Source organism: Lissotriton vulgaris, chromosome 2_1 (genome assembly GCF_964263255.1).
Source record: "Lissotriton vulgaris chromosome 2_1, aLisVul1.2, whole genome shotgun sequence".
Lineage (NCBI taxonomy): Eukaryota > Metazoa > Chordata > Amphibia > Caudata > Salamandridae > Lissotriton > Lissotriton vulgaris.
In genome coordinates, this window is record NC_141687.1 from 1,823,406,274 (window position 1) to 1,823,433,569 (window position 27,296).

The window sequence follows — 27,296 nt, forward strand, 5'->3', positions numbered from 1 at the left end:
AGTAACCGTGGGCTACTTACTGTTAGGGTGGCTACACCCTCCATATGACTACTTCTTGTGGGGAGTGAGCATAACCCTGACCAGGTGAGACTAATTCTGCCAAAAATAAGATAGTGGAATTCTAAGTTTTGTGTTTACCTCGGGTAGCCCACCTTAGGGGTGAAACTTGACTTAGGGAGGAACATGCCTCCTGCAAGCTAATTTTCCTGCCTTTCCTGATGCCAAATGGGGCCAGGTCAGGGGGTTGCATTTTCTCTCTAAGGTGCCCTCTGGGTGTATGTATAAATAAATACATCACTAGAATCAGTGTGGGCTTATAAATACAAGATGTTTGATACAAACATCTCGAGTTTCAGTAAAGCCATTGTGTAGCTGGGAACCTCGCAAATACCAGTATGTAGCACATGTTCTCAAAATGGCTTCCCTGTTAACTGGTAATCTCTAAGAATCGCAGATATGTCCACACATCTAGTATATTGCTCCCTGCCTTAGAGCTGCAAGACCTGCTGTAGGGATGGCTTATCAATACTGCATGCAGTGTCTGCAGGCATGGCACAGGAGGTGTGCCATGTCGTGTCTTCACTTTTCTCTGCACCATGGCACGCAGCCTGCGATGGCAGTTTGCATGAGGGTGCTGAGGTGTTTCTTATGGTGGCACAATAAATCTTGCAGTCCTTAGGGACCCTCTTTAGTGTCCGTGGCCTAGGTACCAGGGGTACCATTTACTAGGAATTACGGGGGTGCTATGGGTATTACCAATTGGGGGAACAATTGTACAATTTTAGGGAAGGAGATCTGGCACTGGGGATTCTGATGCAGTTTTGACAGAGGTTCATTGGGTTCCTGCTAACCGATACCAGGCAGTTGACCATGTAAAAAAAGGGACACTTCGTAGCGTTAGCACAGTAACTGTCAAGTGGTTCAAGTACAATGCTGGCTGCTTGGTTGTTCAAGGCACAATGGTGTCGGCTTGGATGTTTAAGATAAACTGGTGACTACTGAGCTGGCTGCTCCCCCCTGCAATTAGCTAGGGTAATATGGAGGATGCTTGGTTATTCAAGGTAGACCAGTGACCGCTGGGTAGTGACCGCTGGGTTGCTCAGGGAAAAATGGGCATTATTTTGGTGGTCAGAATGGGGACTTCTAGGTAAGTTACGGTAGGGTAGAGTGTGCTCAACTGGTTGTGGTAAAATTGTGGCATAGTATTCAATCAGGCTAAAAGAGTGAGCGCTTGTCTGCAGAGGGCAAACATTTTATGTCTGCTGCTTGGTTAGGATGGCATTGTAGCTTGAAAAAAAGCATTGGTAAAACCATGACGGATTTGTTAAACATCAAACATGAGGCTGGATGGTTTAAGGTTGGGATAGACCCTACAATATGTATTTTTTTATATGAGGACAAGAGAACATGGTGAAATAAAACATAACAATTTGGTGCATTTTCACTTATGGGAAAGTTTGCTTGTCGAACGGCAGAACAAATATTATCCTGGTAGACGACTCAAAAGTAGCGAATAAGTCATAACAGAATGGTTAACCACTGGGTGGTTTGGTTGTCCAAAGGAAATTATATTTATTGTATTACAGAACAGAACATGGGTGAAGAAGAACAGTGCTTTGACAGTTCTGGTAGAACAAATTTGTTTGAATGCATAGGGCAAGAGTGAGGTGGTTGGGCAGATTATGGTAGAAGAACTGAGGTGGGTTGGTAGGTCACTGTGGAACAGAAGTGCATCATTGGTCAGGGTACGTCTGCGGCTGCTTGATTGGTTAGGAAAGGCTACATAAATGGCCACCGTAGAATGGTGGATACTTGATTGGTCAGATTAGAATGACTGATGCTTGATTACTCAAGAAAGAAAATGTACTTTTTGCTTTGCCAGCGAAGAATGAGGGCTCAATGGCCAGTAAGGAAATAACAATGGTTTACTGATCACATCATATCACTGATGTTTGCTGCCCCAAGGATAACATGGGAAGTGCCATGTCTGCACTGCAGTATGGACAGGAATATAACAGAAGGAACAACTCACCATCAGCCTGGTTGCAGACATCCTGCACTTGTTTGCTGAGAAATTTCAGGGTCAGGTTTAGAAGCTGTTCTGAGAATGGCTTACTTTGAGTCTCCAGATCATTTTCCCTGATTGCAGAGCAAAGCAAATGTAAGGCAGGCCTCAGTGACTCCATACCTAAAGAAAAAGAACACATTCTAAGCAGTTCCGAATCATGCTGCACGTCGAGATAGGGTCGCAACCATAACAGTAAACATGTGTACAACTCTCCACGCAGTGTGGGTCTGAATTTGATAGCATGCGCTGACACCACTAATGAAAAAGTAAGTTATACATACTATCATGCACTACTCTGTACAGGAAATCACCTAACACCTAACAACAGAAGTATGAAACTATAAGAGATGAACAGGCCAATGACTGCATTGTAAGAGCAATTCTGTTTTTTTCTCTCCTTCATGAGCTGCCTTGTACTTCATCAGCAATCTGGCCAGTACGTGTCACTGTGAAAGTTCCCTTCCACAATAAGCTGTTACTTCATGAGCAAACTGAATTCAAGCAGTAATTGTCACTGTCAGGATCCTGCCTGAGCTACCCTCCATAAAAGCAATGCTAGGGAGCCATAATCTCTAGTCAGGCCAGCAGGTATCAAGATAAAAGCAAGAGAGCATACACGGTTATGTGATCTTTACAATTATACAGAACACCGAAGGAGGTTCTCAGGGCTGCAGTATTGTTGTGCTGTGCGTTTACTCACTTCTTAAGTACACCTCAGATATGGTGCTCTTTGGCAGAGTCTCTGGCACTTCACACTGGACTGTCGAACTGAAAATGTTCTCCTTGCTCTTCAAGAAATAATCAACTGTGTCCAGCTGCCGATTTTTTAATCCTGCCTAGAAAACAAGATTGGAAATTAACATTTGTGATGAAATAGAAGCCTCTTTTACACGTTGTGCCATTTTATTTTCCATTCCTTTTTTTAATGTTGTGGGCCAAGACCCAGAGCGGTCATGCACCTGTTTATTTATCCCCAGGGGCGTGCCGGCCCTCTGGGGTGATACACAGTGTAACACTTTAGTGTTCGGGCCGGGTGGCTCCGACACTACAGGTATGTTTTGGCTATGGAACTAGAACATGTGATCTCTAATCTCAGCTTTATAAAAGAATTACAGAGCTTTCAATCCCAGCAGAACTCAGTGGCTCGGCAATTTGTCTGTAGGTCTGGAATTAGCCATATAAAATGATATGTATAATACCATTATAAGGGCTTTTAGTCAGTCCTCTTTAGCCATGGGACTGTTATTGAGTCATTCACATTTTATTTTTTCTTTACTTTATTTGTAAATTTTGTCAATTACAAACAGCAACATTTTGCCTCAGAATAAGGGGAGGGCAGAAAACAGTTAGAAGTGTACGTTTGCATACCTGACTTCGCAGAAACAGCTACCATATCAAGAAAAATAAGAGTCCAAATGGTCATGCAATGTTCTCAGAGCTGAATATACCAGACCCAGATCTTGTATCTACCTGCAGGGCAACAGTCGCCTGCCAACAATGAGGTAGCAACTCGGAATGAAGGGGGAAGGGAAGACAAGGGGGAAAAAGGTCAAAGGGGGTGGGGGGTAAACCTCTTTGGCCGAGCTTAAAAGGGTGGTGCCCAGGTGCATGGGGCAGCCCCTCCCCCCCCCCTTGCCGCTGACTTCTCCGTTCTCACCTACCCATCTGCTGTAGGGGCCTGTACTTGGTCTGGTCAACCTGGTGTGTGCGTAAAAAACTTTGCAATGGTTCCCATATGTTGTGAGGGCACGCTTGTTCAGGCATTAGTTCCCAGAACTCGGGAAGCTGAGTGTGGCAGAATGCTGCTCTCTGAGCCAATCATCCCTACGCGGCTTGCGCCTGCGGCCCCAACAGATCTCCAGACGTCTCTTCGCCAGTAACAACAACATGGCCGCAAGTCTCCTATTGTCTTTAGGGAGGTTTTTAACATATACTAGTAGAGCTGTTAACAGGGTGCCCTCTATCCTACATTCCAGCATTTCATCTAGTGCATACAACACACATCTCCAGTAGCTTGCCACCTCCCTGCATTCCCATGGCAGGTGCATAACGAAGGCCTCAGGCATTCCACATCAGGCACAGCGCGCATCCGCACTCAGCCCCACCCCCCCTGCACAGTCACACAGGAGGTCTGTATAATCTATGGAGGAATTTAAAAATGAATAAGCCTAAGCCTATAGTTGGGCAACATATCTCTAGATTGCATACAACAATATGTCCATACAACCACTTCGAAAGGGGCTGCCAGGGTTTCCTGCCATTCGTGCATGCAGAGGGTATACTTATTGGGGAATTGCGCTGCATGCCAGAGTTAAGACGGGTTATAAGTTTGTGGGGTGAAGGATTGGATAAAAATGCTTCCAGAACGTAGAACGTTGGCGGCGCTACTGGGAACTAAGCGTAGTGTGTCCACAGCTGATAATATGTCGTCCTATCGAGGAGGCCCGTGTGTTCGTCTCCCAATGCGGCATCCAGGTCTATAAAGACACCGTCTGGAAACGCTAGTCCTAACCTATGCAGCTGAAGCTTACGCTGTCGCGGACAGACCCCCGCCTCAGCAGTGAAAGGCAGCGCCAGTTGTCTGGTGAGTGGCAACGAGGGCGCAAATAAAGTGTCTAGGCACACCCTGCGATGGAGCATCTGCCATGCCAAGAACGTGCATCCAACTGTATCAATCCCAGCCCGTGGGCGACTCTGGGGTCGGAACAGCACCATATGCAGCGGGGTTGGGTCCGATTGGTCACTCTCAGGGGCCGTGTGCCCTATAAATGGGGTCGGGTATACTCAATGAAACGCAAATTGGGCCTTTGCACAGCAATGGTACAATTCCTCATCTGGCGCACCAAGGCCTCCCTGCTTGAACGGGAGTGTGAGTCTCCCAGGCCACCTGTGGCTGTCAACCCGCCCAGGCCAAAGAACAGATTTGAGTGAAGCCCTTTCTTGAATTCCACACTAAGAGGGAGCGGAAGACTGATGAAAGTGTATAGGAACTTGGGCAGTATCACCATCTTGGCAATGGCGATACAGCCAGCCAAGGAAAGAAGGAGCATCTTCCAACGGGGTAACCGACTTTCCAGCCACTCGATAAGCCTGCCATAATTATATCGCTACAGCTCCTCGTGATCTCTGCTGACCCAAATGCCCAAGCATTTCACTGGAGAGTCCACCCATTTTAGTGGAAACTCTGACTGGAACGTGTCCGTGCCAGCTGTAAACAGGAAAATCATAGATTTTCCCAAGTTTCTGGTGATACCTGAGAGGATGCCAATCATTTGCCATTGCTTAACTCTACTAATTGGCCTAGTTGCTTGGCTCACCATTTTGCTTGGATATGCCTTCTGGCCTTGTTGCGAAATGCGTAGGACTGTCCCCGCTGACCTCACAGCATGGCTCCATGTTTAGCCCCTCTTGATGAGCCTCCTCATAGCTCTGCTAACACGAGGTTCATTTGGCTTTGCAGCATGGGTCTGTCTACTGGCTATATTAGCGGGTTTCACTTTAGGGATCTACAGATCAACCCAATCTTCTGGTTCTGTCTTCATAACCTGTTTTTATACACTGTACTGGACGATTTGCCGACCTAGACTCAAAAAAATAGTCCATAAGTGATCAAAATAATAAAGAATTCAACGGCAAAGGTATCAATGCTGCTAACTAGCAGCAGGCTGAACATTAAAAGATATATAATCCTTACTGCAATAATTTTTCACAAAATTCTATAGAGAGAAGATGGTGTCTTTTGTTTGATGGTTTTTACACAAAGCTTATTATTTTAGAACCTGTTTTGGGCCCATGATCTGAAAACAGAATAAAACAGGCGAGAGAGGGAAAAAGATACATAAGAGATATTGAAAGAAAGAGAGAAAGAATGTGTGTGTGCATCAGAGAGAGAGTGTGTGTATGTGTGTCTGAGAGTGTCAGAGAGTGTGTGTATGTGTGTCTGAGAGTGTGAGAGAGAGAGAGGGAGGGAGAGAGAGAGAGGACTGCTGTTGTAGTTAAAGAGACAGGAGTGTGCATGTGTGACTCATGAGTGTTTCTCTTTTTTATTTTTATCATTGCATTTTCACACTGTAAACATCAACCAGCAAAGCACATTATTAATGCACAACGAGCTCTACAAGCAGGGACAGCAGGTAGTACCATTAACGACCAGCATATTGTCAAGCGTTCGAATAGAAGACTTACACATCACCGTTAGACACTCAGGCTTATGAGGGTAATGCCAGTGAAATCGGTGACTAAGATATGGGTAGGGTAGAAGTGCCAATGTGACATGGGTAGGCACGGAAGTGGATCCAAATATCTCTGGGGTGAGCTGTGGGGGCATATAGGGTCAGCGTACTGTTCTGACATTTCTTGATAATAGACAGCATCCTCAATCCATTGCGTAATCGATGGTGTACGCTTCTGCGCCAGACCATGGCGACCTGCCAACACGAAGAGAATGGAGGCAACTTGCCGATATCCAGTGGGTATGCCCAAAGTATCACCTAAAAGGGCCGTTTGGGGGTAGAGGTCGAGGCAGATTCCCAGTATCTCGGCTTTGGTGGTAAAAAACTTCTTGCCAGTGCAATGTAAGTGCTTTGCATGTCCATGCCCTGTGTAAAAAGTCATGTGACATTTCCACATCTTTCACATTTTCCACAGCAGTCCCCACAAAATGTAGCAATACGTTCTGGGGTGTAGTGGTACTTGGGTAAATATTTAAAGTGTTTCAGCTTGTGCCTGTAGTGGAGAGGGTTATTCTTTATCTGTGTGCAACAATATGCCCATGCCTCATAAGTAAGTCTGTATTCTAAAGAGACTTTCCATTTCCGTCTAGCCCCCGGCAGTGCGTCAGATGTACTGGCCTTATGAATGTTTCTGTTTTGTACGTTGCCGTATGTGAAGGAATGCTAACTTACCCATAGAGATGTTTAGAGACTCTTAATTGATACATGTGTTTAAGGATCAATCATCCGAAGGTGTTGTAGGAAGGTGAGTGATTAACAGACCTGGGATGCCTAGGAATCCGGAGCACTCAATGCCACTATCCTAAAGTAAATTTCATCCACTTCCTTCCTAACAATACAAAGGTTTAAGTTATTTGCTGTATTCTCCTCAAATACCTCAATAAAATCAAACCCATTATCTCATCTCAATAATCGATACTTGCCCCTCAAGGGCTACTTCTGTCTCAACTGTATTACTTCAACCAACGTTTAGAAATCATAAATGAGAAAGTTCAGAACCCGGAAGCCACATTAATCTTGGGAAAGCACAAATGATAGACCCTCGCTCTGTGATGGGTCACCTCCACTAGATGCTCAACTATTCTCGCCTCATGTTCAAGTAAGGAAATATTACCCTTCCTCCAGTACTCAGTGAAATTGCACTCCTTTCACAACTAGTCGAGAATTGCCTGCACCATAAACTAAATCAAAACAACTTCCAAAAAAAATATGCAGCCACTCTAAACTTGACATGCACAGAAGGGCGAGCAACTTCTCCTCTTATCGAGGTTCACGCAATATGTGTGTGTGAGTAACCATCGTCATCCAGTTCTTACATTTATCTTAAAAAATGCACGGTTAGAGCATAGTAGATGCTTACAGAGGGCACAGCTTGGTGAGTGCTCTAAAGGAGACAGAGTAGCGACTGAACCCAACAGGGAGGGAATTTGTTTTGGGAAGGTCAAAACTAGAACATTTCTGGAGTTCTATATTTTCACTCCTGATGGAGAAAAGCAAAGTTGGTATTCCGTCTGAACAGAAATCTATTTCTTCCTGGCATATAATAACGGGATCAATAAAATGCTCACAAGCAAGCCCTAAGAATGTACATACATTTTAAAAACCCGGAGTGTTGTTTGATGTTTAAATTGAGTATGCCATTATCAATCCAAGTTAAAAATAGGCGTGTTCATTCACAGTGGTTCCATATTAGTTAGCCCAGGGAAAGAAGAAGACATTTTTGAAGTGTGATTGGCATCATGTTTGGCCATTTGGAGTACTACATTTATTTTTTGAAAAATATCCATCCGCCTTTGTAATACCTGTCGCTATATTGTGTTTTTAAGTCTGGCTAAACAAACAGCACACCTGTCTCCGGACCGTTTGTGATCACCAGAGCTTGAAGAATCACTACTGAGATGCCAAAGCCCCGCCCATATGTTGGTCACCAGGAGTAAAACATTTCACTGGGCAGAAGTAGTGCTTTTCCTCGGAAATAGTGCTTGTTGGGCACTCCTATGGGCCTGTGGAGGATTCCTCCACACTTAATATAACCATCACGTCAAAGCCTACTAACGTGGCGGCATGCAGGGGTCCTTCAGCATGCTGGAATGTGCCGTTCATTATGCCTTTCAAAGGGGCTTCAGTGTTGGCAACATCAGGAATGTATGGACAGTAATTCCCATTAACTCATGTCATCATCTACCAACGTGTGTGTCAGCCCTTTTTTTGGTAGTTTTATATGTAGAGTAAGTGATTTGAGGAGGGCGTTAGAGCGCTTTGAAGTATTTTAATTTCCTAAATGCTCTCCACACAATCGTTGGATGTTGAGGCGAGGCTTTTTTCACAGTGTCAAAGCTAGCTTCTCTGGACCCTACGCCACATCTCCTCCTCATGAGCGACGGTGTTTTTCTTCATCCTTTGTTGCTGCCCCCGAGCATCACAGGAGTGACCATCAGGCTCCAGGTCTAGCACAAGAAGATGGCGGGGCAGCACCGGCTTGCTCTCACCTGATTCTTACACACGCCTGACCACAGACAGCATCGGAGCAGCTCACAGGGGCATAGAGGAGTGGCAGTGTCCACTTCCTCCCAACCTCAACAGCAGACAACGTGTGTCATTGTTGCTTAACGTCACAGAATTTCGTTTTTGTTATTGTTTTAATGAAGTTTTCCTTCACAGCATTCAAATAGAAATCCCCCGTTGTCGGAAAGACCTAAGTACTGTACGCAGCTTTTTGTCAGATTCTTCTGTGTCCAATATAACATTACATCTTACAGGGTACAATAGCCTGCCAATGCTAGATTTCACCCATCATTCTTCCCTTCCCCCATGTTTTCACACAGAACACACTTTTATTTGCATAACTATTTGGCAGAATCCGTCTAATTAGTCAGGATCTCTGCTCATTCTGCCTAGCAGTGTTTAATTTGTAGGAAAAAGTGCTGTTGTCCACAGCTCCGCTCAGAAGGCCATGGGCAGCACCAGCAAGTGGTATAGCCAAGCAGGGTAGTCTGGAATCCACTACATACCTCTTTGATAGACTACCAGTCACTCCCTGCCCCTCTACTTCACTCTTACAGGTCCCTGCTGTCTACCTTTGGGGCAGTTTTCCATCTTTTCTGCCTTCCTGTAGTTTCAAGCTCTTGCTCTCGGGAAAGGTCCAACGAAGAAAAATAAGTGCCGGTCCCCAAAAATGAGTACCAGGGGCCCCCACCCGCACAAATTAAGCAATGCCAAGCCTTCTGTTATCTTATCATCCATTCAAGTCAATTTCATATGTTGCTTTTCCGTCCATGACCACGTATGGAGATCTGTTTCCATCTAACCAGCCTCGGCACTATAGGACTCGCACAGTGGATCAAAATTCTTCTTTTCGCCAGGACGGTACCCAAAGAAAGGTGCTGCTTTCTACCTTCGTGCAAGCTACCATGCTGCCCGACTTATAAATTCCGACATTTGAACAATTCTGGGGGTTCACCTTTGACCCATTGAGACCTTGTCATAACAGAAACAACTGGGTGGAAACAGTTGGTATACCACGCCCTGCTATCCGAGAAATTACACCCAAGTACTTTATGATTTCTGCGCCTGGAACATTCCCATTACCAGGCCAAGAGACGTGTGATGGGTCACATTATTTTTAGCTGCCCCTGAAACGAGTACTCATCCCCGTGGCACATCAAATTGGTCTTGTGTCACCAGATATATTAAGCACCAATACAATGAACTTTGGAAACTTACAAGTCCGCCTCTTATTGTCCTGAAACCTATTATCAGACCCAGGACAACGCGATCTGGGGTTGACTACCTATTGACCTATACATGAATGAACATTACTACACAGGTTCCTGAACCTATAAACTATAAAAGCCCTGACGAAGTTCCCGTTGCACTGGGGAATGAAACGCGTTGGCTGAGTGCCGGTGTTGTTTTATTCAAGAATTCAATAAAAAGAAGACTCAATAAAGTACTTACTTGTCATTAGTCCCGACTTCTACGAAGTGCACCTTCCTTTGGTTTGAATTCCTATAGTAAATAGGCATCTCTCAACAGCGGATGCCGGAAGTTGTAGCAATTAATCTGTTGATTTTTTTAAACTGAAGGAGTTGAGGTGCTTGATCTTGGTCTGCTGTTGTGTGTGTACGTCTTTCTGTACCCAAAGAGAGCAGCCTATTCATTTTATAACCTAGTTTATCTGGGAATATTCCCAACATACACTGTTTTATAGATTTTTCTAAAGTTAATCTTGCAGCCCTTATTCATGCTATCACTTATGCTCTCCTAAAAGTTTACAACCTTTGCAAAGGTTCACGTATGATATACGAAATTCATCGCACCCGCTCCATTCCCACATCTGCTGCAAAAAAAAAGATCGGTCTGGTGTAAATATTTTCGAATTTCTTAAGAGTAAGATATATTTCATGAGGAAATTAAATTGTACCAATTTAAAATGTGCATTAGGAGAAACTATTTTTTTTTATGTTCAGAAAGGTTTTATTAAGTTTTAAGACAAAATGAAAAGAACAAGTACAATACAAAAAAGAGGAAGGAATTTACAAGCGTAAGCGATCAAATAATCAATATGAAATGCATTAAACCAAAATACGCAATATAAATATATAATAATAAAATAGAATCGCAATTAAAGAGGAAGGGAAAGGAGGAAAGGGAGGGAGAGGGGAAGGAAAGCACATGTCTTAGGGTCATAAAGTCAAAAAGTCAAAAACTACAGAGTTACAATTAAATTGTAATGCAAAAATAGAACATAAGAAAATATTTAACAATATCATTGCAAAACATATGAATAAATAGGAAACCAAAACGACTGAAATGATTGTGAATTATGAGTAACGCCTTTAAGAGATAGCTGCGCACCTCTTCTCATAAAGGTAATCCATGACCACCAAGCATGGACTGAAAGAGAAGAAGCATCTTTCCAACAGAAGGTGATGGATTTTAAGGCAGCTGTTATCAGAAAATTAAACAATTTTGCCTCTGACTCAGAAAGGGGATAAGTTAGGGCAATCGATTTGCAAATTAATAAATTAAAGGAAATATCATCTTGTAAAGGTAAAATTTTTAAAATAACACTCCAAACTTCCAACCAAAATTTCATAATAACTGGACAGTCAAATAACATATGGAGAAGTGAACCTGGGCTAGCATTGCAGTGCCAACAAACATCAGAAAGTAACAGTTTAGCATGAAATAGACTTGATGGAGTCCACAAAGTATTAAATAATATATAGGCATTGGTTTGATAAAGGGACACTGGGAGCCAGCCAGAGATACTGTCAAGCCATATAGAGGACCATGAATCGTCTGACAGGGAGATAGAAAGTTCCTTGTTCCAGAACGATGAAATAATCTGAACATTGGAGCCCTTTGAGGTAGAATTCTTTTTATAAAAAACAGAGACAGCTTTAGGGGACGATGTTGCAGCTGTAAGGTAAATTAATAGGTCATTTGTGGCGGACGAGGGAATACCATTAGGAAAGGAATCCAAAATAGAGTTACATAAGAATTGATATTTTAAAAGGTCAGTAGCTGGAAGACCAAACTTTAACTGTATCTGCTCAAAGGGAATCCATTAAAAACATCCTTAAGATATAAAATTCCCTTTGAAATCCAAGAGGACCAAAAGGTAATGTTTCTGTTCAATTTAAGTAATGCACTGTGCCACAAAGACAAGTGGATTGTGGAAAGTAGGGGTAATTCAAAATTAGAATCTAAATCATTAATTATCAATCTGGAGGACTTAATGATAGAGGAAAGATGAACAACCTTCGCCGTGGAAGACATGGACATCAATGAAGGCAAAGAAAAGGGTCGTACAATGGAGGCTTCAATATCCAACCAAATTGGAGGCTTTACCATATGTGAAGTGTGAAACCAAAGGGTACTCTGCTTTAAAATAAAAGCTTTATGGTAAAGGTGAAAATCTGGCAGGGAAAAACCAGCCTGAGCCTTAGGAATTTTTAACTTTTTGTAAGCAATACGAGGGACTTTGTTAGACCAAAGGAATTTAGATAAGAGTGTGTCAATAGATTTATAAAAACTAAGAGGAAATTGGGTGGGGATCATTGCTAAAGAGTAGAAAACTTAAGGCGCTATATTCATTTTTATAGATTCTATTCTTCCCCACCAAGTGAGATGAAGGGCAGACCATTTGGACGTTTTGTTTTTAATGTAGTCCATTATGAAATCAGAATTAAGTTTTAATGTAGCTTGCAGCGATGAAGCAAATAGAATACCCAAATACTTAATTTTGGTTGGTTGCCAAAGAATATCTGTGTTTGGGAGCATCTCTGAGGTACAAAACACATTTAAAGGAAAAAATTCAGTTTTGCTTACATTTAATTTGTAACCTGAAACCATAGAGTATTGAGCAATAATGTCTAATAGGGAAGGAACAGAAGAAAGAGGGTTATTAATAAATAATAAAACATCATCTGCATATGCTAAAGTTTTAACAGTAACATCATTGATTGTAATACCCTGAATGTCATCACAAAGGCGAATATAGTTAAGAAAAGGTTCAATGCCTAAAAGAAATAACAGTGGAGAAAGGGGACAACCTTGCCTAGTTCCTCTAAAAAGAGGAAACTGACTAGAAATTTGACCATTAATGAAGAGACGAGCAGTAGGGGCGAAATATAAAGCAGAAATCATGCGGATAAAAGGGGCACCAAAATCAAAAGACAATAAAGTTTTAAATAAAAATTGCCAGTGAATCTTATCAAATGCTTTTTCAGCATCTAAGGCCATCACTCCCGCAGGAGAGGACAGGTGAGAACTTTGTTCAATAATGTGTAATAGAGTTCTAGTATTATTAGCAGAATATCTATTTTTCATGAAACCAGATTGATCTGGATGAATAATGGAATGGAGTACAGGAGCTAATCTAGTGGCAAGAATTTTCGCATAAAGCTTACAATCCTGGTTAATTAGGGAGATGGGGCGATAATTAGAGACTAAGGTAGGATCTTTATCAGGTTTGGGCAAAACAATAATTAAGGCATCCGTGAAAGAGCCTGAAATAGTACCAGAGGATCCAAAATGAGAGAAAAGGGTATTTAAATAAGGGAGGAGATGAGATTGGAATTCTTTGTAAAATTCTGCTGGGATACCATCCGGACCTGGGGATTTATTCTTGGGAAGTGACTTAATGGCAAGCAAAATCTCTTCAGATGTAATTGGGGAATCTAGACCTATTCTATCTGATAAGGAAATATGGGGTAAATTGCAGTTACTTAAAAAAGAATCAATTAAAGATTCAGGGCAGTTGTCAGGTTTACTATAAAGGTTGGAATAAAAATTTAAAAATTCTTGTACAATATCATTATGAGAAATAGCTACATTGCCTTGTGTACCTCGTATTGAGGTAATCTGAGTTTTATCTCTTTTAATTCGTAAGTAATTTGCAAGGAGTTTTCCTGATCTATTGATGTTAAAACGAAATCTAGCATTGGACTTTGAAAGTTGAACACCTGCTCTTTGACTAAGGATGGCATTATATTCATAGCGGAGTTTTTGAAGTGTAAGTTTGTACTGGGGGTCATTAGAAGAGATAAACAAACGGTCAAATTTAGCAATTTGCTTTTCCAAATGCTTAATGTTAGCGTTAAATTGTTTGTTTTCATGAGCCATAATAGAAATAGTGGTACCTCTGATGTAAGCCTTAAATGCATCCCATCTGGTGACAATTGACGTGGAATCCTCAGGGTTGAACAAAAAATAGTCTTGTATAGCTTGTAATGGTTTAGGTTTATGCCTATCAGTAAGGACAATACTCGAGTTCATACGCCACCTATTTTGTTTAGTAAAAGTAGAGGAGATATTTAAGACAAATGATATTAAAGCATGGTCTGAAATGTCTATAGTGCCTATAACAGGATTTGTAGCTGACTGAAGTAAGGAGGGTGAAATAAAAAAATAATCAATCCTTGAATGAGAATTATGAGGATTAGAGAAAAAAGAAAACCATTTTTCAGTGGGAAAGTGTAGTCTCCATACATCAGCTAATTTGGTTGTATTAAGGAAAGTTTTGAAAGCATGAAAAACTTTAGGGGGCCTAAACTTGGTAGTAGAAAGTCTATCAAGTAGCGGATCAATGATCACATTAAAATCCCCTCCAACAATCAAAGGAACTTGTCCCAACTTCAGAACTTCAGTAGATAAGTTAGACCAAATCGATGGGTCATCGGCCGTGGGGCCATATATATTAAGCAAAAAGAAGGTTGAGTCATGGATTTTAACTTTAACAACAATAAATCTACCTTCTGTATCTGTAAATTTACTAATAATCTGACAGTGTAATCTCTTAGCAAAGCTAATCGCAACCCCATTTTTCTTACCAAGGGCAGGCGATGAGACAATATTGTCCACCCACTTTTTCTTCATATAGTGCAAAATTGTATCATCGACATGTGTTTCTTGGATAAAACATATGTCAGCTTTAGATGCACCCAAATAGTCTAAAATTTTAGTTCTTTTAACTGGATGCCGTAGACCTTTAACATTAAGAGAAACAATTTTGATATCATGTGTAGTAGCCATAAAGAAGTAAAAAGAGAACGAGAAGAGATGGTACAGGAAGAGAAGAGAGTGAACAGCCATAGAAGAAAAGTAACTCTACGTAGAAAGCTAGAAAAGGTAAGGAAGGACACAAAAGGAAGAAACAGAAAAGGAGGAAAAAACTACAAACAGGGCACATAAATAAGGACACAGAGACGCACGCCCGTTTCACAAGCATGGCCAGATACCGTTGGAGCCTATGAAGAAAGAAGAATCATCAGGAATGCTCAGACTAATTGCGTTCAGGTAATAGGAGCTTGTGTCTCCATTGATGACGAAGCTTGTTGGTCCAGAAAAAGTCTCAAGTCTTCAGGACGATGAAAAGATTTTGAGAAGGTATCCTTCCAAACTCGCATTGTAGACGGATCGAATAGACCATACTTAAAACCAAGGCTTCTCAATTGTGGACGCAAAGATGAAAATTCCTTGCGAATAGCAACCGTTTCCTTTGCAAAGTCTTGATGGATAAATATTTTGGAGCCATTTACCAGAAGCGAAGGAATGTCTCTAGCTGCTTCCCTTATGAGGACCAAGTGATGGTGACGCAAAACCTTGAAAATCATTTGCCTGGGTTTTGCATGTCGTGGATTCCTGTGTGAGGGAATTCTATGCGCTTTATCCACCTCAAATTTTTCCGGAAATTTGATATTTAGAAGACCAGGCAGCAAAGACTCCAGGTACAGACGACAGTCCGAGCCCTCAACTTCCTCCGGCAAATTAAAAATGCGGAGATTATATTGTCTATTACGGTTTTCCAATTCCAATAGCTGGTTATGCATTGGTACTATCTGAGCCATCAAAGGTGTAAAAGCGTCAAGTTTGGTTTTATTGTCCTGAATTTTGATAGAATTATCAGAAACTTTCATGGACATAGACGCCATATCTTTGCGAACATTTTTCACTTCGTTTGCAATAGTATCAGTATTGATGCGCAGCGCTTTAATTTCTTCCAGTATCAGGTTAAGTGAAGGTTCAGAAGTTTCCACAACCTTAGATTTGTTTGGGGGAGGAGACACCTGCTGCTTCCTTTTGTTGTTAGCTAAATTTTTATTATCCATTTTGAGGAGAAAAAATAACTTTTTGTGTCAGAAAAATGTAAAAAACAAATCCACCTCAAAATTTTAAGAAATATGAGGGAAAAGGGTATTAAACGCTCAAAAAGTTGTAGAAGAAAAGGCAGCTGAAGGGTTAAGTTGAGCCGTGGGAGTGGCTAGGCCCAAGCCAGGCCCGTTCCTCAGAAGTGCCCCGCCCCCTGTGTTGATGCAATCGGCAGAACCTGAGCAGAGGCTGGGGAGAGGAGCCAGGTAGCAGACAGAGGGACCCTCGTGCGTTGAAAACGCTCAAAAATCACAGCCAAGGTAGGGGGCCGGCAGAGGAAGCAAGTGCTATGAAAACTGAGCAAACCTTGTGGTAATAATCGTCGATAATCAGCTCATTAGGCTGATGTAATTACGGAGCTTCGGTGGCGGCCATCTTGTCGACGCGCTCGCGCGACTCCCCGGAGAAACTATTTTAACCTGTGCACAGGCCTTCCTCCAATCACTCTCAGTTAAAGGCTCTGTGGAGTCCTCTCGCCGTGTCTCCATGCCCATCTTCGTAACTCCGTCTGTGTCTATTACCTGGCCAGCAGACAGCTATGTTATTAACTTCCTGCACCCCGCTAAATCCAGGAGACTTCTCATCACCCCATGCTCTTGTGGAGCTTTGGAAAGGACCTCCATATTTTTGCACGGTATGGGCAACTCAGCATAGTGCAAGAATTGTCCTGAACCCAAACTAAACAACTCCTTTGCTTGCTCAAAAGAAACAAACCTTTTCTTTGTATTCATTAATAGATCTCCCAGCACAGCCATCCTCTCTTCAATCATATACTTAACCATATTCGCAAGGGATAAGGATAATCACTGCCTCTTTTAGTGTTAAGGGAAGTCGCCCAACCTCCCAGACCTCCAAAAATACCTCAAGCAGCCTATCCAGTAACACCAGAGATATAGCCTGAAAGAAGTCAAATAGAATGGCATCAGATCCTGGCAAGCTCCCTTTACTCATCCCTTCCAGTGCCTCTTTCATCTTCTGTACTGTTAAAGTGGACTCCAGCTCCTCTCGCTGCTCTCCTGTTAAGCGGGGGAGCTCAACCGTTCCAAAATATGCTTTTATATCCTAAACCCTCAACTCTATATGTTGAGTAGACTCGATCTCAAATTTTCCGTACACTTCTCACTTAAGTCTCTACCGCCTCCCGCCTGACTTAAGGAAATAATATCAATCACCGGCCTCTCACACGTCAATAGCCAGGCCAACATCTGGCCGACTTATCTCCCTCTCAGAACAGCCTCTCTCTATACTACTTATGAAAATATCTATATAATTGTGACTGGATTTCGCCAATTTTACATTTTGCTTCCATCACCAGGGTAGCAACTGCAGTTTCAGTAGGATACGCTCTCTCACGGTCTGTCAGGCTTGCTGCTTTATCCATAAGTTAAATTTCCAGCTGTTTTCAAGCCTTGTCCTCCCTTCCAGTATGTGAAATATATTCTCCTCCAAGGGCCATCTTATATGCCACCCATGCTATTGCTCTACAACCAGTAGATGCATTATTAATCTAAAATAACTGCATTGAGAAGTCCCTCATGTGGCCAACGAAGGACAGATCTGATAATGCCTCCAACCTCAGTGCCAAAGCACACCCACTAGTGGCTAGGGATCCAAAAGAAACCTATTAAGATAGGTCACATCCTCAAACATCCAAACGTCATTTGACTCAGCAGAAAATCTATCATACTATGGGTACCAAGCACAGACTGCAGACATCTACTAAATCACAGTCCTTTAGCAAGCTACCCAATACACGTTCCATGTAAGGTTTCTAATTTGGTCTTGGGTGAGATTTAGCTAAGCGCCAATTTAAACCATGATTCAGGTTTCCCACTTGCATAAACCTTGATACTAAATATGGGAAAGTCTCCCTCTGTACCGAGGAGAAAAAGAGGTAAAAATAGTGTTTAGGGCATAAACGTTAACCAAGCACATCTCCACTATATTCAACAAACAGCAGATTATAACATACCTCCCCTTTAAAACAGCAATTGATTGTTTTAAGGGGACCCATAAGCAATCCATGCATAATTTGCAAAAGTATAAGTGCCAGTGCTAAAGCTCTGCTCAGAAGCCCAGAGCCATCTCTATTAACTGTTGGTGAGTTCAGTACCAAGGCATCGCAGTACTGAATCCACCTCATGACTCTTTAATCGACTACCAAACACCCCATTCCCCTTTATCTCACTCATAGTTTCCTCTTTCTCCTTTTTGATGATTTTCCGTCTTTCTTTTTCTTGCCACTTTGTTTTCCCTCTTTTACTATAAAGAAAAAATAAGTGACGGTACCCTAAAATGCGTGCAGGTGGCCCGTACTAGCAACCACCCGCTTAAAGTAAGCACTGGACTTTGAAGATTCCATGTTACAAGCTTTCTACATTTATAGCGCACAACAAACCTTGAATAACATATTGCAGGACACTATGGTCTGCAGAACCTCAATTCCCAGGATACACTGCACTGTTCCTCCTGTGCATTTTCAGAACTAGATGTGGTCGATTCCCCTCTGGATCCTGAACACTAACACAAACCATATGAACTTCTACAACACTCCAACTTCACTTTGCCCCTCTACCTTCAGAGTGGACAATCTTGGAACCTTAAAGGTTCTCTACCGTCCAGGAGTGCACACAAACTGCTCAAATCATAGAGCGGTTATGCACCATCTCCACCTCCTCTGAAATATAACTCAACAGAAACAAAAGAATACCCCGTTTCAATAATAGCAATGGTGTACAGTGTGAGAAGTTGGCCTGGCATATGCTGTCCACTATTCTAGTGGGCACCTTGCACCAGTCCAAACGACCTTTATTGATGGTAGGTTTAAGACAACCTTTATAGAAAGCTATCCTAGTGGTAACTGTGGAGAGCAGCCTTCAGGCTAAGTATTGAAGGAATGTAAAGCAGCTTGTTTTACCAGTCTATAACCTCATGAATGATCAAATGAAAGGAGAACCACACCAGGTATATATAAAAATAGATGTATGAATTCTAAACACAATCCTCTAGTCTCTTTATGAGGCTAGAGGCAAAAGTAAAATACAGGAACTTAATTAGCACACAGTAAATTAGTACAGTATAAATTTTGCTTTAGGGACCTCACAAACCATATACTAAGAAAGTGGTATAAGAACCACGAGGGACATAGAAACAAGGGCTAGGGCCTGTAGAACCGCTGGGGCAACCAGGAACCACCCAAGGTAGGGACGCAGGAGACCCACGGGGGACGCGTGCAGTGTCTAAACACAGCCGCAAATCATCATTCACCTCTATGGATAAAGTTGTGGTTAGATTTTTAAGGATTAAGGACACTTAGGAGTGGACTAGGAACAAACCCCTTCAGTACTGGACACTTCGAGAATCAAGACCCACGGGAGCACCGAAGTACTCGTGTTACCTCACCCAGGGAAGCCGGGTGCATAGGTGTCTTTTCAGGTCGGGTTTCGTTGTCGTTTCCTATAGAGAGCTGCGAAGAAGTGCTGCAGGCGATCAGATACAAAGATACAAAGTGCCCGGATGGATCCAAGGGTGGATCGGAGATCTGAAGAACCTGAAAGCAGAGGGGACAGAGTCTGGGTCACTAGCCAGTGACCAGGAAGGTGACAAGAAGATGCCAGCTGATATCAGGTGATTTCAGGTGATGTAGGTGAAGCTTGACTCTTAAGCCACGCGGTCCAGGAGGCGTGGACGACAACCAGGAGCTGGATTAGAGCTGTCCCACGTCGGATGTCGAGTGCTGCAGCGTCGGTATCCGGATTGGACCCAACAAGCCTTGGCAACAGCAACCCATGCAGACCAGCAAGGTCTGAGGAACTCACCCTTTGGAGTGGAGTCAGGGCACGTCTGGAGCAACCAGGGAAGCCCAAGAAACAAAAGAGATTCCTTTGTGGGGAGCCACCAGCCGACGGACCAGGGATCGAGAAGGGGCCTCGAGCAGGAATGCAGGAAGTGGGCCCATGGAACACTTGTGGAGTGTAGGCCCACAAGCTTCGGTGCAGAAGGTGCTCAGGGCTTGGACTAAAAAGTAGCCCAATGCACAACTTCGGGAAAAATCGGGAAGTCGATGCACTAGCAAATGTGCTGGATGTCCAGGAGCTTGGGTCCCACGTCTCTCGTGATGGCTACAGGTCTTGGCTTTCCTAGAGACTCGTGCCGACCTCGAAGAAGTCTAGAAGTCTGTGTCCTGTGTCACAGATTCTTCTGGATCAGGCGGGAGCCTCGAAAATGCAGACTGGCAAGATGCTTCTTTGGTGCCTGTTTGAACAGGGGAGTCACTCCTTGATCCCAAGGGAGATTTCTTCAGTCTTCTAGTCGAAACAGAATGTCGAAGGTCCAAGATATATGTTGCAGAGTTTCGTCCAGGGTAATCTTATGTCCTAGGGACTGGGTTCCTATACTTATATTAAGTTTAGGGGTTGGACTAACTCTAAGGTCCCACCAATGGGAGGACCTGGGGAGGGGGAGGTTACACCCCTTCCCCTTTGTCCAGTTTTGCGCTAGAGCTAGGGCTGAGTGCCCCAGCAACCGTTTGAACTGGGGTATGCACAGGGACACCTTGTGTGCCCCAGGCAGTGTCTGAAAAGCATTCTCTCAATACAACCATCCTGTTTTACTAATACCGGGTAAGTAGTTGTGCACATGTCTTCTCCCTCTAGAAGGGTGGAATGCTACCCCTGCCGCCAAAACTGGCAGGGGGGGGGGGGGGGAGTATTCCAAAGTGTTTGACACCATACACGACATGTTTTGATGCACCTAGTCCAAAGTTGGCATTAACTGAGAGGTTATAATGCACTTAAGAGTATATGGTATGGCTGTATCATAGAACAGCAATAAGGAAGGGATTGCGAAAGCTGCAGAGGGGCTCAGCTCATGCTTGGGCACCCTCTAAATCAAAACCAAGCACTCTGCCTTCAGGATTGTCAAGGCCTGCCATAGTCGTGACTTATAGGTATAGATATACATATAGATATACATATATATATGTATATATCTATCTATCTATCTATCTATCTATCTATCTATCTATATATATATATATATATATATATATATATATACATATACATATACAATCGCGCTTGCTCCTGCTGCAACTTCCTACCGGATTTACAAGGAAGACAAGGCAGACCCAGTTTGGTGCTTTGGTTTTTATTTTTCAAACACCACCAAGACCCTCACGACGCGTTTCAGCAGATCCCTGCCTTGATCACATGACCAATATATATATAGATAGATAGATAGATATACATATATGGTTTCCACACTCAGCCGCCAGTCAGCAACAAATACATATATATATATATATATATATATATATACATATATATATATATATATATATATATATATATATACATACACACACACACCCAGGCTGCAGTAGCAGACCTGTGGTGCCACTTTGGAAGGCTTCCCTGGGGGGGCATAATACATGCTTCAGCCCCTGGTAGGCCTCACGGGTACCTATGCCCTTTGTACCCAAGTTACCATATACTAGGGACTCACAAGGGTAACCCAGTAACCAATCTGGAGTGTACCCAATGTACATGCAATCAATTTTAGAGAGGGTACAGCTAGGCTGGGGTCCTGGTTAGCAGGGCCCCAGCCAGACTAAAGTCGACAAATCAGTGAAAAACAGCAAAAAGTGGGGGTAACCATAGTAAGCAGATCCTACTCTCCTACATACAGTAACCTAAAACTGCAGGTAACACCATTCGACCTAAGTCTACCCGCTCAAGGGAGGGACCCACATCTGGTGAAGTCTACCAACACATCTACTCCAAATTTTAGTGAGTAAAGCAGATGTAAGTCCCGACTATCCTGCACCCGCTGTTCAATTACAGATTTATAGCAGTGCAACACTTCCTACGTGTTTAGAGTATATCGGGCCCTCTAACTAAGTTTAAGTAACCTGTGGCTTCCTCACCACTTTTCCATCATACCAGTTCTACCAGAAAACATTATACAATGCATTAGTGCTGCAATAGGGTCAGCCATCTACAGAGCAGTATGGCGTATGGGTCCTGACTAAGAAGGACTGACCAATAGCTATGCAGTGTATAGAAAGCCTGTACAAACCATGAATTGGATGATATAGCTGAACCTGTCCCATGTACAACAGACTCAGGGGAACCCTGTGCTTATGAAGACAGGGTGCAAGAAGCAGGCCTACGGAAGAGCACTAAGGAAGGGACAAATTGGATAGGACAAGGAGGAACTAAAGGATGCTGGAAGAAATGGGAAACACAGGCTACTGGAGTGCAAGGAAGAAGTGAGGGATACAGCAGAGCCTGAAGGAAGGACAGGAGGTTGGAGGGCACAGAGGAATAAAAGCATGCAGAAAGACATGGTGCAACCAGACTAGGATGCAGGAGTACAATGCATAGAGAACAGGATCCTGGAGGCCGCAGCCCACTACCACCACTGGGAGCCTCAAAATGCACCCATAAATAACTTGATACTTCCTCTAAATGCAGCATTAGAGTTTTCTAACCATTCATTTATTTATTTAAGGGTTAGTATAGCGCCAGAAATCGACTCCAATGAGTATCTCTGCGCTTTTATGGAAAACATTGTAACTATGCAGCGGAGGATATGGAATATATATATTTTTTTTTAAAGCAAAAGAGAGTAGTTTTAAGCAGTTTCCTAAAGGTCAGGTGATTAGGGAATTCTCTTAAAGAGAGGGGGAATTCATTCCAGTATTTTGGTCCAAGGTATGATAGAGATTTTCCGCCTAGTTTCGCTATCCTAATCTAGGGATTGTCAAAAGGTGATGGGTGCTAGACCTCAGAGATCTTGAAGGATGATAAGGAATACATTTTTCTGCTAGATATCTGGGGCCAAGATTAAATAGAGCTTTATGAATGACACAGCAGATCTTAAATTTTATCCGCTGGCGAATTGCCTGTACCACTGCTCCAAGCATCATTAGAACTAAAATGTACAGCATCACAAAAAAGCATGGTCAACCCAAAAGGTCCGAGTAGCATTTTCAGTTGTAAGACAGACCTTTTGGCTTGGCCAGAGCTTGTTGTAAATGTGGCGAATATTCAATTTAAAAACAGAGAGTCTCTTCAGCAGTCAATCAATCAATCATATCATTAGTAAAGCGCACTACTCACCCGTGAGAGTCTCAAGGCACTGGGGTGGGGAATGCTGCTACTGCTCGAAAAGCCAGGTCTGGATTAGTTTTCTGAAGGTCAGCAGGTCTTGCGTCTGCCGTAGGTGGATGGGGAGGATGTTCCAAGTCTTGGTGGCGAGGTGGGAGAACGATCTGCTGCCGGAGGTCGCTTTTCGGAAGCGGGGGACTGTGGTGAGGGCGAGGTCAGTGGAGCGGAGCAGGCGGGTGGGGGTGTAGAAGCTGAGTTGTCTGTTGAGGTATGTTGGTTCGGTGTTGTGGAGTGCCTTGTGTGCATGGGTGAGGAGCTTGAAGGTTATCCTCTTGTTGACCGGGAGCCAGTGCAGATCTCTCAGTTGGGGTGTGATGTGGCTGCGGTGAGGGATGTCAAGGATCAGGCGCGCAGAGGAGTTCTGGATGCGTTGGAACCGTCTCAGGAGTTTGGCCGAGGCTCAAGCATAGAGGGCATTTTGGCAGTCCAACCTGCTGCTGAAGAGGGCCTGGGTGACCGTTCTCGTTTCAGTGGGGATCCACTTGTAGATCCTGCGGAGGGTGTTGAAGCAGGAGGAGGAGACAGCGTTGACCTGCTTTGGCATGGAGAGGGTGGAGTCGAGGATGACCCCTAGGTTGCGTGCGTGGTCGGTGGGTGCTGGGGCGGTTCCCAGTGTCCACCAGGAGTCGTCCCAGGCCGAAGGGGTGGATCCGAGGATGAGGACCTCCATCTTGTCAAGGTTCAGCTTCAGTCGGCTGTTCCTCATCCATTCAGCGACAGCCTTCATTTCTTTGCAAAGGTTGGTTTTAGCGGTGTGAAGGTCCTTGGTGAAGGAGAGGATCAGCTGGGTGTCATCGGCGTAGGAGATGATGTTGAGGTCATGCCGACGAGCGACGTGGGCGAGCGGTGCCATGTAGATGTTAAACAGAGTTGGGCTGAGGGATGAGCCCTGGGGTACGCCCCAGATGATCTCGGTGGCTTCGGAGCGGAAGGGGGGAAGGCGGACGCTCTGTGTTCTGCCGGAGAGGAAGGAGGTGGTCCAGTCCAGAGCCTTCTCTTGGATCCCGGCGTTGTGGAGGCGTGTTCGTAGTGTGTGGTGGCAGACCACTTTGAAGGCGGCTGACAGGTCCAGGAAGATGAAGGCCGTTGTTTCTCCGTTGTCCAGCAGGGACTTGATGTCATTGGTGGCGGCGATGAGGGCAGTCTTGGTGCTGTGGTTGCTGCGGAACCCAGACTGGGAAGGGTCCAGGGTGTTCTGCTCGAGGTAGCGGGTCAGTTGTTCGTTGGCGGTCTTCTCGATGACCTTTGCCGGGAGATGGGCCGGAAGTTCTTGAGGTCCTTGGGGTCCGCCTTGGGTTTCTTGAGTAAGACGTTGATCTTAGCGTGCTTCCAGCTCTCCGGGAAGGTTGCTGTCTCAAAGGAGATGTTGATGACTTTCAGGAGATGGGGTGCGATGGCTGTACTGGCTTTGTTGAAGATGTGGTGTGGGTATGAGTCTGACGGAGATCCGGAGTGGATGGTGTTCCTGAGCTTGATGGTGTCATCGTCGTTGATGTTGGTCCAGGAGAGCAGGCGGTTGGTGCGGATGGTGGTCGTGGGGGCAGAGGTCTCAGTGGTTGTCGGGGTGGTCGTGGCATTGAAGCTGTCATGGATGTCTGCGATCTTGCGGTAGAAGAAGGTGGCCAGGGAGTCACAGTGTGGAAAAAATGTACAGGCTGGCATCGAGGAGCAGTGACAGTGGTGATCTGACACACTTTAAGGCAGACATACCAAGAGGTGGGGGAGAGAGGATTCTTTCGGATTTTGTACTCCAGACCATCCGAAAGAAGTTCGAAGTCCAAGGCTAGAGCATCAGCCAGCGCAATAACACTGTCTGTTAGAGAACGTTGATTGATGGCGACTGATAAACAGTGGGTCAAAAGAACGCCTAGGCCTCAGCATGAACAGGTAAGTAAAGACTGTTCATACATGCGCAGCCCTGAAAAGTTCAATCAGAAGCTACAGTGAAAAGTGAAACGTGTAACCCTTCAGCTGCCGATATGGCACAGACACGGAGGTTAACACCTTCAAGGCTCAGGGTCTCCCCAAAGGGAGATTTGTAACATGGAGGGGGTACTAGAAAATATGCAAATGAACTTCCACTATCATTGAGCTAAGATCTGAAGCCACCAGTTTTCCCCCACAGTTCAAAGTATCGGGTTTCAGGCATTAAATGCAATTTCCCTCACAATACCTGCTCAATGTCCTTTTCCAAGGGGCCATAATTCATGTTACCGAACTCCAAAGCACCTTATGTTTTGAAACATTTGGGTGATTGTGTGCAGTTAGCGTATGTGTATATTTTGACAGTTAACGTTAAAGTTATATATGTTCCTGTACTTTGTGTTTACAGTTATCCTTCATGCTGTACCACAAAGTGTTGATTAACAGGTTGTTCATCTTGAATGAATGAATGAATGAACGAAGAAATGAAGTAGCCTGTAAAGCACACAGCTACTCAAATATTGTCCCAGCGCTGCTACGTGAAGCTAAGAGGTGACATAGAAGGTTACTGACTAAAGAAACAAGCATTGGCATAGCCAATAGGTATCGCCTTTGGGACCTTATAAGTGTTTTGCCAGAGCTATTGGATTTGTTAATGTGTTTAAAGCTATGTTTTAGAGCACTTGTGACTGCCTGTTTAGTAGTAAAATATTGCAAAAGTTGGTGGTTAGAGTGGCTCCTACATATTTAGACCCCAGTGTCATTACACCTGCTGCACCATCTAAATAAAGCCTCTTTCAACTGCAAAATAACTGCAATTTAACCGCCTGTAGTAATAATAAAGCAATATTAGGTGTTTAGAAGAGTTCTGACAACTTTTTGGCCCGGTAGAATTGCACTCGCTTCACCATTCAAATATATATAAAAATAAGTGTGATTATTACCCTGTTTAACAGTACACAATGTATTAACCTGAGAAAGATTAAATGTGGAGATGGCCCACCAGATTTTGAACTTGCTTTCTGAATGAGAAAGAGGGAGAAAGAGGAAGGGACATGCCGTTGAAAGAGAGGGAAAGAAAAAATGGAGTATGCTTCAATAGAGCATTCTAGAATTTGCAAGAATTAGTAATAATCAGCAGAAGGCAAAAGACACAGAAAATAGCATTCTGAAGTATGAACTTGATCTTGACAATCACTCAACTGTTCATCGATCAGGATCCATTTGAGGGCCTGTGAATACATGATTGCTGAAAACATATTTTAATCAAGGATGCCCCGCATTTCTACACTCATATGGAGAATCGCACTACGCACAAAATGATTTAGCAGTCACTGAAGGTGCACCTGAGGAATAGCATACCTGGAGCTGAGTGATTGCAGTCTTTAGCAGTCTAAGCAGAGCTCGTCTGATTTTAACATCACGTGGTCAATTGTAAAAGATGTTTTATTCTTCTGCAAAACGAGAAAGGGCTACTGCGGAGCCGACACAAAGAATGCACGCACAGCAGGCAAAGTTGTGCGGATGATATTACATTGATGGGTGTAGACAGGACTTTGGACTGAGCTGGCTTGCGTCCAAATTTACTCTTTTGAGCATGATAAAAGTGGCAGCCGAATGAAATGCCACCGCAACAGTGTAACCTACCGAATTTACAACTCGGCTTTAAAGAAAAGCATCGCCGAGGCCTGGTAAAGGTTTGCACAACACGCAAAGACAAATAACATACCGTAACGGAGCTCAAAGTGGAGCAACTGAAAGAAACAAGTACGGCTTGAAAGTGAAAGCAACCCCAGACAGGCAAATGTAAACAAGCGCGACCAAGGTAATTAGAAACAGATGGCCCCTGCGCGCTCCTGCAAGGTCGATGCCGTGGGAGTCAACATTTTGAAAAAAGGTGGGACATGTACCAGCTCCTGGCCAATTGCCTGCTTTCTTTCCTGAAAGACAAATGCAAAGGCCAATACAATTACTTAAAAAAATAAATTAAAAAAACACGCACGCGTTTCAGAAAAGTGCAGACCGATTCCAAGAGGTAATCTCCTAGAGCAGTGTATGCGCGCTGCACTAGGCTCGACCTAAAAACATCTACAAAGATTTACGAAGGCCAATTCGCTGTCTAAACTCCTAAGCTCCACAGGGAGAAGATTCCATATTTTGCCCGCACAGAACAGCAAAGAAGCACCAGCTCGTTTAGTTTTTTAGGTCGAGCTGGAGAAAGCAATGCGAAGCATTGCAACCAGC

General features: G+C 43.7%; 1 protein-coding gene across 2 annotated transcripts in view; it reads right to left on the reverse strand.

Moving 5' to 3' along the window:
- Window positions 1–27,296, reverse strand: part of SPG11 (SPG11 vesicle trafficking associated, spatacsin) — a 639,585-nt gene that overhangs the window by 484,105 nt on the left and 128,184 nt on the right. For both annotated transcript variants that reach the window (XM_086957913.1, XM_086957912.1), the window contains exons 9-10: window positions 2,769–2,904; window positions 2,033–2,188 (exon numbers count right to left, since the gene is read on the reverse strand). In XM_086957913.1, coding sequence (XP_086814039.1) covers window positions 2,033–2,188; window positions 2,769–2,904 — 292 coding nt within the window. The remainder of the gene's footprint in view (window positions 1–2,032; window positions 2,189–2,768; window positions 2,905–27,296) is intronic.